The sequence below is a fragment of the Heterocephalus glaber genome, unplaced genomic scaffold (genome assembly GCF_053883595.1).
Source record: "Heterocephalus glaber isolate CG9 unplaced genomic scaffold, H.glaber_assembly_v1.0 deba00000738, whole genome shotgun sequence".
Classification (NCBI taxonomy): domain Eukaryota; kingdom Metazoa; phylum Chordata; class Mammalia; order Rodentia; family Bathyergidae; genus Heterocephalus; species Heterocephalus glaber.
This window is the reverse complement of record NW_028258161.1, coordinates 3,725,548-3,741,607: the sequence shown is the minus strand read 5'-3', so window position 1 is coordinate 3,741,607 and position 16,060 is coordinate 3,725,548. Positions and strand designations below refer to the sequence as shown.

Genomic DNA, 16,060 nt, shown 5'->3' with positions numbered 1-16,060 from the left:
TTGGTTATGCATCTAAAAGAGGGTCGGACCACAATATGTCTACAATGTCCACCTTTAATAGATAAGCCCAGTTTTCCAAAGTGGTTGTACAAGTTTATACTCCCACCAGCAATACAGAGTTCCAATACAATATATTTTTGAGAAATTAAATAACTTATATTAAAATTTAAACGTATAACCTTTGAGGACTGGAGGTGTAGCTCAATGGTAGAGCACTTAACTACCAAGCATGAGGCCTGGGGTTTTATCCCCAGCTCCACAATAACATGTACAAGCTCTGATTCAACAATTTTATTTTTTTAAAAAATGTGTACTGTACAAAGATAAATATACAAATATACAAATGTATTTTTCTTTGGTTTTTTTGCTAGGCGTGGTAGTGTACCACTGTAATCCCAGCACTCAGGAAGAAGGTAGGAGGATCAGAAGTTCAAGGCCAGCCTGGCCTATGAAGCAAGATTTTGTCTCAAAACAGAAAAAAACAAAATTTCCTCAAAAACAAACACACACAGCAAACATATATATACATACACATATACATGCATGTATACATATACATATATGTGTATGTATATGTATACATATACACATACATATGTATTTTTTAATACCACAGTACTGCAATTGACAAAGATTAGAAATAATCTAAGTGGGGCTGGGGAATCTAGCTCAGTGGCACTGCACCTGCCTCGCAAACACAAGGTCCTGAGTTTGATCCCCAGTACCAAAAAAAACCCCTCAAAAAACAAAAAAACAAACAAACAAAAAAAACAAAAGAAATAATCTAAGTGTTCAAATAGAAAGAGCTGGAAAAATAATGACATATCCATACAACACAAAATTTATCACCATTAAACATAAAGAACATTCATAAAGCTGTATGAAAGATGTCAGCATTTTACCGCTGAATCCAAAACACAAGTTATAGAATAATTCATAGGAGATATATATAGATATCTAGATATATATCTAGATATATATCTAGACATATATAATGCACAGAAAGCAACTGGGGAAACAGTGAATTGTTAACAAAAATTTTATGCAACTATATATAACAATTATGTACTCCCACTTTTATAATAAACATATTTTCTTTTTTTGTAAATAAGCTATTGGGCTATTTAAAGTGCTTTAAAACCTATTCCAGGCCTGGGGATCTAGCTCATTGCGGAACACTTGCCTGGCATACAGGAAGTCCACAGTTCACTCTCCTGTAGCACAAAATGAAATACTCCCCAACACACTTTTTTCTATGCTAAGTACAAGGCGTAATTCAATAATAGTATTGTTTAAATTAAAAAAAAATTGTAACAGTAAAAAGCACAGTGCTATTAACCCCCCTCAAAATATTCCCCATCTTGCTTCTAGCACACTCATCCCACTGTTCTTGCTATTTTCTGAAGCAGTTCTGGAAGTGCTTGTTCATATTTTTAGTTGCACTGTCTTGACTGCATTGATGTCCTGAACTGATTCATAACATTGAGCTTTCATCGTCATTCTGACTTTGAAGAAGAGCCAGAAGAAGGTTGGTGCCAGATTTGGTTAACAAGGTGGATGAGGACACGCTGTCATGTTTTTACAAGCCTGCCTTTCTGTTCGATGGCCAAGAGGCAGCAGCAGTCACTGTATTTTTTGGTCACATTTTGTAAAGACACTCATGAAAGAGGACTTCCAGAACTGCTTCACAAAGTAGCAAGAATTATGGGATAAATGTATTCAAAGCCAGGGGGAATATTCTGAGGAAGATTAATGGTAATGTGTCTTTTACTGTAATGAATGTGTATTTAAACAATCACCATAAATTTTAATCACACCTCATATTTCTAACAACAAAAATGAGTCTATGCCTAAGTTTTTTAAGTTAGAAACTTGCAGACAGAAAGCTATCATGTTTAGTTTACTCTGATTATCTCTTTTTGACTGGGAGGTAAAAATGTGAGAGGTCAAATCTCTCAAAAGACATAATATGTTGGATCTTTTTTTCAGAAGCAGAAGAAAAGAGGAAAAAACATGGCAAAACAGTTAAAAGATTATTGGGGGCTCAGTGGTAGAATGTGTGCTTAGCGTGTGTGAGACCTTAGGTTTGATCCCCAGCACACACAGAAAAAAGCAAGAAATCAATAAAAGAAAAACTCTTTAGCTAAGAAAGTAAAGTAGCAAAGGAAATAATCTCACTGATAAGCCAAAGCTCTAAAAGCTATAAATAAAAAAAGAAATATGTGACAAGTTAAGAATTTAGATGGCAGCTCAAATCATTTAAAACAAAAAAAGTGGACAAATTGAGGCTATATTAGTAATAAAGTGGTAATAATTAAGAACTAGAACTATACCAAAATATAAACATTCATTTAAAAATCTTGCTCTATAAATTGGTCTAACTTAGTACTTAATATTTGTTTAGCTTAATATCATAACAAATAATTATTTTAAAACCTAGATCTCAAGTTATGTTGTTTGTTATACAGTTTAGATTAAAAAACAAAAACAAAAAGTTGGTCATACACCATGATCGCACTGTAACAAAGTTACTGAAGAGGAAGAAAAGCTTCAAGTGCAGACATTTCAAATCAGAAGACAAAATGACAGCAGATGTTGTAACTCTCTACATGGTCATGCAAGTATATCACCCAGCTAACAGTTCTAAAGAAACAATGCACTAGACATTTGAGAGATGCAGACGAAAACAACACTGAGATTCCACCTCACTCCAGAAAGAATGGCTGCTCTCAAGAAATCAACCAATAACAAATGCTGGCAGGGGTGTGGGGAGAAAGGAACCCTTCTCCATTGTTGGTGGGGGTGCAGTCTGGTGCAACCTCTATGGAAATCAGTGTGGAGATGCCTCAAAGAACTAGGGCTAGAGGTCCCATTTGACCCAGCTATTTCCCTGCTGGGGATCTTCCCCAAAGATTTAAAAGAATCATACCACAGTGATATATGTGCACCCATGTTTATAGCAGCACAGTTTGTAATAGCTAAATCCTGGAAACAGCCCAAGTGTCTATCAACTGGAAACTGGATAAAGAAGATGTGTTTGTTTTTTTTTACAAAATGGAGTACTACACAGCCATAAAGAATGAGAAACTAGAGACATTTATAGCTAAATGGATGCATATTGAGGCCATACTCTTAAGAGAGATAATAGGACACACATGTGTAAATACCAAATAGTTTCTATAGTGCGAGCAACTGAAAGTATAAATAAGGATTAAAATGATTAAAACGAATAACTGATAATTTGAAACAGGAAGAAAAGATCCAAAGGGGGAGGTGTGGTGGGAGGGGAAGGGGAAAGAAAAGAAAGAAAAAATTATGAGAAAAGGAAAAAAAAAGGAAACGAAGTCTATGTAAATAGGAAAGGGTGGAGGGGGTGAAGGGTGCACAGGTAATGGGGAAAAAATAACCAACATACATCATGTACAGGTGCAAGCACCCAATGATAAGTGTAAACGTATTGTATACCTAAAATGTACCAATAAAAGAACTCAAGGAAAAAAAAAAAAAAGAAACAATGCACTAGAAATCACCTTCCCAGTGGATGTTTCATAGGAAACTTTGAAAGATTACAGATCATTGAAACTAATAAATTTGTACTTTATCACTTTATAAATGGACCAAATAAAAATTAAAATGGATACATATGAAGAAAATCAATAAGCAAATAAATATTTATTAAAAGTCTACTATCTGTAAGTTACTTTGAGAATATTTTCTTTTCTTTTTGTGGCACCAAGGATTGAAACTAGGGCTCCAAACATAGTAGGCAAGCACTCTACCATGGAGTTACATCCCCAGCCTCAGTTATTAATTCTTTTATGGCATGTTACATTCAATTGGCACACAATTTAAAATTCATAAAAGAGCCAGATATGATGACACATGCCTATCACCTCATCTACTTGAGAGGCTGAGGCAGGAGGATTGTAAGTTCAAGGATAGATGAAACAGTCTAACAATACCCTGTCAATACCCTTTACAGTGGTTGTCTATCACTGGCAAGGCGCTGGGTTCAAAGCCCAGTACTAACAAACAAACGTGCACACACACGCACACACACTTTTTAAAAATTCATAGTTAAATAAGAATGGGAATTTTCGGAATTTAAGAATAAAGTAATAGTAACAAAGAGGATAACCCCCTCAATGGAGGGAAAAAAGGAGAATAAGGGAAAAACAAAACAACAATAAAAAGCAACAGAACAGTTAGAAGTAAAAACTTGGAAACAAAAATAAATATACCTGTTATAATAAACTTGAATACAGACTGTTTAGAACACATCCTAAAGCATGAGAACGAGGAAAGAAGATACTGTGCAAATATCAAATAAAAGATGGCACAGTCAAAGTAATCAAAGTAGACTAAGATCAAAAAGCAGCATTAAGAATGGGGGATTACTACATAATGTAGTTAATTTAATTTACTAGGAAGATGTAACAGTGTAGCATATGTGATCCAACAAAAATAGCCTCAAAATGCATTTAAAAAGAATGACAGAACTGAGAGAATTATACAAATCCAACATTACAATGGAGATTTCAACACATCTCTCCCATTGTAAGTCAAGTTGGCAAAAAAAAAAATTACAATTAACAAATGGTCACATATAAAATTCTATATTCAACAATTATATTCTTTTCAAGCACACATGAAAGATTTACAAATTTACCATGTACAGGACCACAAAGTCAGTTTCTACAAAGTTAAAAGGGCGGGCCGGGGATTTATTTCAGTGGTTTCGCGACCTGCTGTGCAAGCGGCAAGGACCCGAGTTCGATTCCTGGTACCAGAAAAAAAAAAAGGCAGGCTTCAGACCAGCCATGCTTTCTGAACACAAATTAGATATTAATGACAAAAAAGCAGAGTATATTCTACTTACAAAGTTAGAAAAAGACCCACAAGATAAACTCAAAGAATAGAAGTATTAATCAACAGAAACAACAAAAGAAGAGGTTAATCTATGAGATGATCAACAAAGCCAAAAGTTGTTTCTGTGCAGTGTAATGTCAGTTTTGCCATGACTGACAAAGGAAAAAAGAATGCTTTGAAGAAAGCAGTGGCTAAAACTAAAGAAACAGCAGAAATTAAAAAGACAATAAAGTGCTGTAATAAATGTAAAAATTTAGATGAATTGACATTCAAAAAATAAAATAGTTCATAGAAGTGATCAAAGAAGGGTTAGTTCCAACAGTCCTATAACTAAGAACCTTTTTCCAAAAGATAACTCCATGCCCAGATGGTTTTCTACGTAGTCTCTTGAACTTTCATAGAAAATACCATTCTATCCTTACACAAACTTCCAGAGAAAAGAAAACAGTCTTTCCCTATTCATTCTCTGAGACTAGTATAACTTTCTGCCAAAAGCTGACCATGAAAATACATGGCCCCCTTTACCTGGGGAGGATATGTTTCAAGACGCCCAGGGAAGGGCAGAAACTGCAGACAGAACTGAACCCTGCTCGTACTAGTTTTTTCCCCATACCCACTCCCATATACCTATGATAAAGTTTAATTTATAAATTACATACATTACATTGAATTTAGCAACAATAATAAAATAGGGTAATTATAAATGTATGGTGTAATAAATGTGTGTAAATGCGGTTTCTTTCTCAAAACAGACTTTCACCTTTGCACTGGAAGGAACAGTTCTCATTGCTCCTCTCGGTATATCGGAATTGCAAGTCTCACTAGTGTTTTGGGGCCACGAGTAGGTAAAATACTGGCAGCTTGAGCAAGCATAGTGATACCTCTACACCTGATCCAGAAACCAACCGGCTACTAAGCGATGGCAGTGCTATGGTTTGTATTTGAAACATCCCCCAAAACTCATGTGCCAAAGGTGAAGGTGATAGCCGATGGCTTTTCTGGGGGGGAATGACTGGATAATAAGGACTCTTACTTCATCAAGTAGATTAACCAAAGGTGAGATCGTGATTTGATGGCATTATTGGGAGTTGATAGAAACAGGAGGTGGGGTCCAGCCAAAGTGAAGGGATCATAGAGTGGAGGTGGCCTCAGGGACTGTATGTGGTCCCTGATTTCTTCTGCCATGCCACAGGCCTAAAGCAATGGAGCCAGCCAACATGGACTGAAATATCTAAAACCACAAACCAAAATAGGCCTTCCTTCCTGGAAGCTAATTTTTTCACATGGTCGGTCAAGGCAAAACAAAGCAAAACAAAGCAGCAAGTGTATATTATGTGGATATGCTGGAAGGATGACTCACCTGGGTAGGTAAAATGGATCAGGACAAAATGAGGTTTTCTCACACTACTTAGGATGGTGTGCTACTTAAAATTTATGAATTGTTTATTTCTGGAAATATGCATGTAGTGTTTTCGACCACAGGTGACTGTGGGTAACTGAAACCACAGACAAGGGTGAAATACTGTATAAAAAGGAATTATTTGTTCTGAATATAGATATAAAATTCCTTCATAAAATATTAGCAAACCAGGGCTGTGGATTTAGCTCACAGCAGCCGTGCCTAGCTGGCAAGTGCAAGGTCCTGAGTTCCATCCCTGATACTGAAAAAAAAAAATTTACGCCACCTGCCTTGTAGGTGCAAGGTCCTGACTTCAATCCCTGGTACCAGAAAGAAATAAAAATAAAAATAAAGGGCCGGGGATTTAGCTCAGTGGTTTCGCCGCTTGCTGCGCAAGCGCAAGGACCCGAGTTTGATCCCTGGTACCAAAAAAAATAAAATAAAATAAAAATAAAAATAAATTAAGAAAAATAGTAGCAAACCCAACCCAACAATGTATAAAAAGGACAATACAATCATTACCAGGTTAAGATTTATCTCAGGAATATAAAGATTAGAACACTGATAAGTGTTATCTACTCTATTAGCAGGTTAAAGGGAAAAAACCACATGGCAACAGAAAAAAATGCATTTCATTAAAATCAATACCCATTTTGAAAAAAACTCTTAAAAAATTAGGATAAAAAGGAACACCCCTAACCTGATATAAAGTATGGATAAAGTCCTAAAACGTCAACCTGAATAAACCAATGAGTGAAGGCTCTTTTCAAAATTATGAGGAAGATTTGTGATACCTACTCTCATTTTTCTTTGGTATGGAGGATTGAACTCAGGACCTTGTGCCTGCAAGGCAGGTAGCAGCACCACTGAGCTAAATCCCAGCCCTATACCTACTCTCATTATTAGCTTGTACAATAAGAATGGAGAGGAAAGAAAACTTATTCGTTGATTACATCACTGTTTATAAAAAATTTTAAAAGTTTATAGTTCAATAGCAGAAATTTCAGAAAAGCAATGTGAACTAGATATATGGCCAATATAAACGTCAACTGAATTTCTAAACATCAGCAACAAGTAGCATAAATTTTAAAAACACATTTATATAACATAACAAAAACTAAAGTGTCTATATTTTATGTATGTGTAAAAGTTTACAGATGTGTAAAACTTATTTGTAATAAGTTACTGTAAAATATTTTTAAAAGGTTCAGATAAATGTACAGAGAACTTTGTATTGCAAGGATAATTAACTTTTGCCCAAATTTATTTACATATTTGCTAGAATTGCAATTATATTCTGAGGACTTGTGGAATTTAAAAAATCGATTACAAGCTAGACCCAAGGGCTGGGGTTACAGTGGCATGTGCAACTATTTGGGAAGCTAGGACAGGGAGATGGCTTGAGCCCAGGCAGTATGGGCTCTTGTACGCCATGCATTAGGTGTCTGCACTAAGTCTGGCATCAATATGCCGATCTCCTGGGAGTGGGGGCCACCAGGACCACCAGATGGCATGCACTGATCAGTAGTGGGTGGTGTCTGGGAACAGGTGCTGCACTGCAGCTGGGCAACAGAGACCCCATCTCTGATTTAGTGTTGGAAGTATTTTTTTTTTGGTACTGAGTATCGAACTCGGGACCTTGCACTTGTGAGGCAGGCGGTGGAACCAATGAGCTAAATCCCCAGCCCCCAAAACATAAATTTTTAAAATTCCACAGTATGTAAGGATTTTGTAAATAAAGTGGTAAGCATAAACAATTGATAAAATTTAACTATATTAAGCATAGTTAAAAGACAGGTTAAAATACCACACACACACAAAAGATTAGTATCAAAAATATGTTAAGAATTCCTATACATCAACAAAAGAAAAACAATTCAATTAAAACAAACCAAATATAGCTAAAAAGCATAAGAATGTGTAATCTCATTTGTAAATGGGGAAACCAGTATCATGACTGTCCACCCAGTCAATTAGCAAAACTGAGAAACGTGACAACAGTTGGGTGTTAGAGATGTGGATAAATGTGACTTAATACTGCTAGTGCTTGCACTGATTTACACACCCTCTTCAGAAAACAATGAGATTATCTTATAAAATAAACATCCCATTCCTGGGTATATCCATTTAAAAAACTGGATCAGGAGAAACCTTTCAGAAATGTTTAACTGTTAATAATAACAAAAACAAGAAACAATTTAAATGTTTAACAGGAAAATGGAGCAAATGTGGAATAGTTACAGATGGATTATGTGATGTGAAAATGTGCAATAGCTACGCAACATAAGTGAATCTAAGACAATGTTGTTTGAGAAAAATAGCAAGTCCCAGTCTCAATATGGTATAATATTCTCTTATAAAGTTCAAAAGTGGGTAAAACAAAGTAAATACTGTTTTGACACTTACGTTTACACAATAATGCTTTAGTTTTTAAAGCAAGGCAAGATAAACCTAACATTCAGAGCATGGTTACCACCGGTGTGGAGACCAGGTGGATAGAATGGGGAGGAGCACAGGTAGACTGAAGTTACCACTGATTTTCCAGCTCTTGGGGGAGGTGGGCATTTGTTACAATCAAGAAAAGGAGCGACGTGTGAGCCAACAATGACACTGTCACAGACCAAGAATTAGAACAATATGCTTCTCCTCACAGATGAGGTTAGGGGTCCTTGCAAAGCTCCAGCACTGCAGTTGCTGCGCTGTGAGTGCACATCTGTCTGTGAGTGTACATCTGCCTGTGTGCCCCACCACACTGAAAGCTCACGAGAGTAAGGGGTGTCTTCATCATCCCAGCACCCACCATATGTACTGAGCAAATAAAGTGGCAGATGCAAAACTGATTCACTCAGGAATTTGAAAGCACCAACCAATAGCTTAAGGTATCAAAAGAAACACTGAATAGATGGAGAAAAAGTACTAATGACTTTACATTTTATTTTTAATATTGTCTCGAACACTAGAAAATCTTGTTTCTATCTAAGTGGTCGGAAAAATGTGTAACTCTAAGACTAAATCAGGAAGTACATTATATGAACCAGCCATAGTCTATAAACCTCATTTTAAAAAAATACTGGTCTGTCACATTTGGCAAAGAACTAGGCTAAAATACAAGTAGATATCAAATGGGGTGTTGTGTAGCATGCTTGTAATCCCAGCACTCTTGGGAGGCTGAGGCAGGAGGCTCACTGTGAGTTTGAGGCCTGCCTCAATTACACAGTGAGTTCAAGGGCAGCCTGAACTACATGATGAGAACCTGTCTCAAAAAACGAGGTGAGGGAAAAATCCATGAAGAAGAATTTAAAAAGCAAAAAATAACAATTACTTTTCCTGTTGTTTTTAACACAGCAAATCCTTTGGTAGAACACCATTACAAATAGCTAGGGGGCTGGGGATTTAGCTCAGTGGTGTCTCTGCCTACCCCACAAGCACAAGGTCCTGAGTTTGATCCCCTGTACCAAAACAAAACAAACAGCTAGAATGCCACAAAGTAACTGCTACTGTGTGTTATTAAAATAGCTTGCTGGAGAACAAAGAATTTTCAGGGTCGAAAAATGGCATAATCAAAGATGAGAAAGGTGCTGACTGACTTAACCAGGAATGAAAAGATTTAAGGGTCAACTCAGCCCAATGAGGGTAATATACAAAGGTACTAAACTGAAAACAGAAAATGCAGACATGGGCAGAACCACACACCAGGCAAAGTCTTTACTATGCAGGTGTGAAACTCTCAGGGGAAGTCTGGGTCTCCTAAGCCAGGTTCCTAATGAACTGGATACAGTCCAGCATGCAGTTAGAACTATGTGGAAGAACAAAATTTCCCAAAGTGTGGGATCTTTGTAGGTGCTCCACGAAACAGGTTTATGATCAAACAAGTGTGGGAAATGAGGTGCTAAACAAAGTTAAATAGGTTTAACTGCCTCAAGTTTTCTGAGACTTCACTATGCTAATGTGTACCGTGAATCTCAGAAAGAGGTATATGCAGCGATATTCCCTGAACTGCATGACCGCTCTGGAATTATCACAACACTTCAAATAACAGTAACTTCCATCTTCCTAATTTCAGAATTCCTCTATCCCAAAATAAGTGTTATCCCAAAATTTCTGGTTTTTTTCAATTCAAAGAACGAAGTTATTATAAACATAGGGAAGCTACTCTCACTACCACTGCATCCTTCAGCAGGAGTTTCTACAATAATCATTACTTTTCTCTGTCTCTACTTCCATACCAGCTATAAAACTTTGGTACCAGAACCAGAGCTGCTACGGATATGCACCACAGAATCATCCTCCAGATGTAAATGAGAAATAGATATTAAAATTCAAGAAAGATTAAATCAAAGTCCATGTATTTATTCCTCACTGAAAATGCTCATCATTACAACTCTCCGTAACACTGTTCATCAGTATTGAAGTTCAAACTCAAATTCTTTTTATTTAGGAAGGGTTTAGCTAAAATTTATAAAATTATTAGTTTAAAAAATATTTACAGGATAAATTTAGGAGTAAGAGTTTAGAAAAGGTTTTTTTTACAGTTTTTTTACACTTTTAAGTGCTTTAAAACACTTGCTTTATAAGAGAAGCCCTTTTAGGACTGTCATCTAATTTACCAACCAAAAGGTCTGTACATTTTGGAATTTGCAATTTCAACACATCTTTACAAGCACCGGAAATGAGTGAGGTTGGTGGGGTGCTAGACAGTTATCTTGCTATTGGTGTTTCTGCTCCTCTGGAAGGTGAAGGAGGGAAAGCCTTTCTGGGGTGGCGCCTGAGGGTGTATTAGTAAACTAAGGAGAGAGCTAGCAGGCCTGACGCTACTGTCAGCAGCTGGGCCACTTGCGAGGCTGGTCCTTGGCTAGTGTCTGGCAATGTGACGTCTGGAATGTTTTCCACATTGTTTGCCTGCCTGGGACACTGAATCCTGCTGTACCAGCCTGCCCAGCTTGTGTGGAACCAGTATGATTTATGGTGAACACACACTTGCCTTCGGGCCAGGAATTTGGGCAATCGTGGCCCCTAGAAGACAGGCTGGACTTGGAGTCGTAAGCCGCCTTCCCTGAGCAGAAACATGCCACAAGTGTTAGAGCATTTTACTGTTGAAGGAAGGAGCATACTCCATGTGCCTGCCCCCGCCACAACAGAAGGAAAGTTGGAAGGTTGTGCAGGATTCATCCACCCCAATGTCTTTTTCTCTCGTCATAATAAACCATGTTCCCAGTTGTCTTTGAGTCCTGTGCCTTACTTGTGGCAAGTCATCAAATACGTGAGAGGTCATGGGACCCTGGGAACAACAGTTTAGAGACCTCTCACTGATTTTAGGAAGCTGAGGAAGAAAGAATAAGCCATGTCATCTAGGGAGAAAGGAATAAAAGCTTAGCTAGAAATTTGAGAAAAGGGTATGATTTTCAGCTCTTCTGTATACATTTATGTAGTACACTGGCCTTAAAGGTGCTTACATTTTTATATAGTAAAACATACATTTATAATAAAAAATGCTATAGGTAGAACAGTAGATGTATATAAGAGCACATGGCTGGGATTTTGAAATTACAAGGACCAGGAAAAGTTTCTTAAAAAGTAGCTTAAGATGAATGTTGACGTAGTGGCCAAAGTGAGGATGATGACGAAGGGAGGTCGTTTCAATGGGAAGACGCATGGTGACGCAGTAAATATGCGGAGGCCTAAGGCAGCACTGGCTATTCAGAACTAAAGGTTCTCGCAATGTTCTTGGCAACACTCCAAGTACACGTGATGTCAGGCGGATGAGTTATTTTTGGCCACAGCCATACAGTGGACTCTCACACCAGGCAAAGCAGCTACATTCCTCCTATAGCGTGGCCAATGGAAGTCACGGAAAGCAGACTCAATGAGGGGACTGGAGGGGGAATAAGAAGAGGCTTCTTTCAACAGATCACATGAGGGGTGATGAGACAGCAGAAGGAAGAGTAGGAGATGACTTGCATTTTATTTATTATTCAAAAAAAGAAATAACAAGGCACCTATCATTTACAGTCACAGCAGATTATAGAAAGACATCATCACAAAATACTACAAGACCTATCGTAGAGACAATCTGAGGAGTGGAGATAATCTGTGATAATTTATTTTCTAATTTTATCTTAAAAATTTATGTTCCTTGAGTAGCTCCAATTGCTAAATAAGGAAGCAGAATAAATTGTGTATGGTGATAGGAAAACACTGTCTTACAATTAAAGATATCCCCCAGATGATCTTTATATAGTCTTTATATAAAAATAACAAGTAGGGAAGAATGAGTCTATTCTCATTTACTCCAAGGTGAAGTAATGGTCACATTTTCTGTATTACCATTGTTTACCAGTTCAAAATAATCTACATTTCAATGCATTAACTTTTAAAAAATTCCTGTAAAGTACTATGGTACTTCTTAGTTACAATCTTCATTGTAAAAACAGAAATAATCAACTTTGGATAAAAAAATGTAAATGAGAAAATCAAAAAGCACTGCAATGAGCTCCTTTTTATTGCATTTAAGTTAGAAACTGATAACTAGCAATAGGCTAATAGTTACTTCAAATATGCCACAATCTTAAAATAGCCTAGAAACACCAGTACAAAGGAAAGAACAAATTTGAGACTTTTACATGGAAATCCTGAGAATGAGCTTTAACTAGGAATTTTATACATACACACACACACACACACACACACACACACATAATATTTTTGGCTTATTTTATTATTCCTGCATTCCCTGTAGCAACTCCATCAGTTTTACACTTCTGATTGTTGTTGCATATTTTATACTCCAGATTATTTTATAAATTGATATAAAAACATGTAAATACCATTAAAAATTAGAAACAAGGTTGATTTTTGTCAGTGAACTAGGTTTCCGGTAGATGACTAATGGGACTGAGGTTCACTTAAAAGTTCTACTCAAGAATGGTCCCCCACTGTCAAACTTCAAATTAGAAAAGTGTTTAAGGGTTCTATGTCATTTTCATGTGTGACACTCTTAACTTTCTTTGAAAAACCTCAGAATCTTTTTTTGAGACAAGGTCTCACTATGTAGTTCAGGGTGGTCTTGAACTCATTACGGAGCCCAGACTGGTCTTGAACTCACAGCAATCCTCCTGCTTCAGCCTTCCAAGAGTGCTGAGACTGCAAGCGTGTGCCACACCAGGCTTGAAAAATCAGAATCTTAAAATCTATGCACAAAATTATACAAGTCCATTTTTAGCTACCAATTCAAGAAAAATGAGTACATTTGAATAATAAAAATTGCTAATTGTTATGCCAGTCATGTTTTTTAAGAAAACATAAACTTCATTCTTCAACAAAATATTCCAAGCAAGTAACCAGGACAACATTTCAGATTATAGTTACTTTGCCAGCCCACATACTTGAATTGAACATCAGTTCTATCTGCACACAAGAAATTTCTTTGCATTCTTTTCTCATGCAGTGCATGCAGCTAAATATAGTCTGTGGTAAGCAACCTGCTCCACAATGCTGAACACTCAGAGCTCGGTAAGTTCAGAGGAAGTATTAACTGTTAATAGGAAAGGTGGTTAGCTGTGGAAAAAGAGGACCTGGCAAATCCATCATAAAGAAAACAACAAAGGAACATACTGAATTACCTCATTATTCTATCACCTATTGTTGTTCCTCTGATATTAAATCTAGTGAAGGGAACATAATAACTAAAGTCACTCACAAAGACTTCAAAGAACCAATTATGTAAAGCATTAAGATCATCACTTTTATCATTAATCATCTCAATTTTAAAAACTTCTTTTTCCTTTGTGACTTTAGAGTATTAAGCGAGGAATATGTCATTCAACTAAATGTGTATAAAGAAATCAAGGGAACAGAAACACTCATTGAAGAATGATTAGAAGGAAGACTCTGTATTTAATCTCTTTTATTTTTTAAATAAATCAGAACTAATCCTGTCACAGAGTGTGGGAACATGAATACCATCCACTCCAACTCGTGTGCTCCACAGGGCTGACCTGCTCTTTGGGAAATAATTAAGACCTGGGCTGACTCATCTGGCCTACCACAAGACTATCAGAAGCAAGAGAAGAGTATCAAACAGGGCTTTTTACTCCCTAGGAGCCCAGTTCTTTCTCTTTGATTACTTTTTTTTCCTTTACAGTTTTTTGTTTTTCCTTTTGTTTTTTTTGTACCAGAGACCTTGCGCTTTCGAGGCAGGCGGTGGCACCACCGAGCTAAATCCCCACCCCTCCTTTACAGTTTTTAAATTAAGAGAATAAATATAAACTATTGAAATATAGAATGAGTGGTTATGATGACAACATATGCTGACAAATTTACATTACAGAGAATTCTGGCTTTAAGAACAAAGGCCGTCTTCCACAGAGTAGGTAGATGAACCCACATTTCTAAGCAAATAATATATACTTTAAAAAAGTGATTAATAGGCAACATGAGATTAATCTCTGACTGGGGTACTGGGGGTTGAACACAGGGCCTCTGAACTGAGCTACCCAGTCCTTTTGAGTTTGAGACAGGGTTTCGCTATGTTGGTAAATTGCCCAGGCTGGGTTTACACTTGTGTTCCTCTGTCTCAGCCTCCCAAAGTGCTGGGATTACAGGTGTGTACCACCATGTGTGGTAACATCATTAATCCTTATGGAATAAAAATTGTTAAAGCATCTTAGCTGAGGCTCTAAGTAAAGACTATTCAACACTAAGTGAGGACTTCTCAGGAAGTTGCATTTGCTTGTCCTTTTTCAGCAATTTCATTTTTCTCTTGGACTTACCAAGAACAGAGCTAGCAGCAAGGCCATCATTCCATTTAGTCCATGCTGGATTTAGTACTGTGCAAATAGTTTATGTGAGAATCACCTAAATAAAAAGACCTAACCAGCCTCTTTTCATTCCCCAAAGACACATATTTATGTTTCTGAACCCAGCATAAAAGCAGAGCTAGGTGTGGTGGTGCACACACACCTGTGATTCCAGCACTCAGGAGGGTAAGGTGGGGGGAGGGGGGGGAGAAATCACTGGGCCTACATAGTGAGTTCAAGGTCAGCCTGAACAACCTCATGACAGCCTGTCTCAAAAAACAATAAACAAAACACAAATAAAGGACACACACATACTAATTTAACTTGTTTTTTAATACCATGATTAGATGCCATATATATGGTTTTCTTTTTGTAATTTATTTTGGATTTAATGTTCAATGTTCTCTTCCTTCGTTAATTTAAAGGAGATAAAAATATATGATTCAGGGCCAGGGATTTAGCTCAGTGGAGCCGTCGCCTCCCTCCTAAGCAGAAGGTCCTGAGTTCGATCCCCCGTACCAAAATAAATAAATAAATAAATAAATAAAATAAAAAATATATATATATATATATATATGATTCATAGATTCCACTGTTTTAAATTATGGATTTCTACCAGTAAAGGGATCTAATCATAGATATGGCTTGGTTTCTCTCTATAACACTGTTTTATTAGAAAGCAGGGATCAGCAAATGATGTCTGTGTGGCTAAATCTTGGCTATTTTTTGTAACGACCCTGGGACTAAGAACAGTTATTACATTTTTTAAATGGTTACCTTTTTCAATGGCTATAGAAGTACTTATATAACAGCCTCCACTTTGCCAGCAAAGTCTGAAATATTTATTATCTGCCTTCTAGGAAAGAAGTCTGCTGACTTCTGCGACAGATAGTCCTACTTCTATTCACAGAGACTTGCTATAGTTAATGAGTCGAGTATTCAATGTTTTTTTAAAAAATCTATGTTAGTTGTTAAGGTCTTTATTTCTAAGACATTT

General features: G+C 36.8%; 1 protein-coding gene across 33 annotated transcripts in view; it reads right to left on the bottom strand.

Annotated features, from left to right (window-relative positions):
* Dcaf6 (DDB1 and CUL4 associated factor 6) overlaps window positions 1-16,060 on the bottom strand; it is a 144,954-nt gene that overhangs the window by 12,496 nt on the left and 116,398 nt on the right. For 14 of the 33 annotated variants that reach the window (XM_087206855.1, XM_021244635.2, XM_087206854.1 and 11 more), the window contains one exon: window positions 13,888-13,929. The exons of the other annotated variants lie outside the window; for them this stretch is intronic. In XM_087206855.1, coding sequence (XP_087062981.1) covers window positions 13,888-13,929 — 42 coding nt within the window. The remainder of the gene's footprint in view (window positions 1-13,887; window positions 13,930-16,060) is intronic. 33 annotated transcript variants of the gene reach the window in all.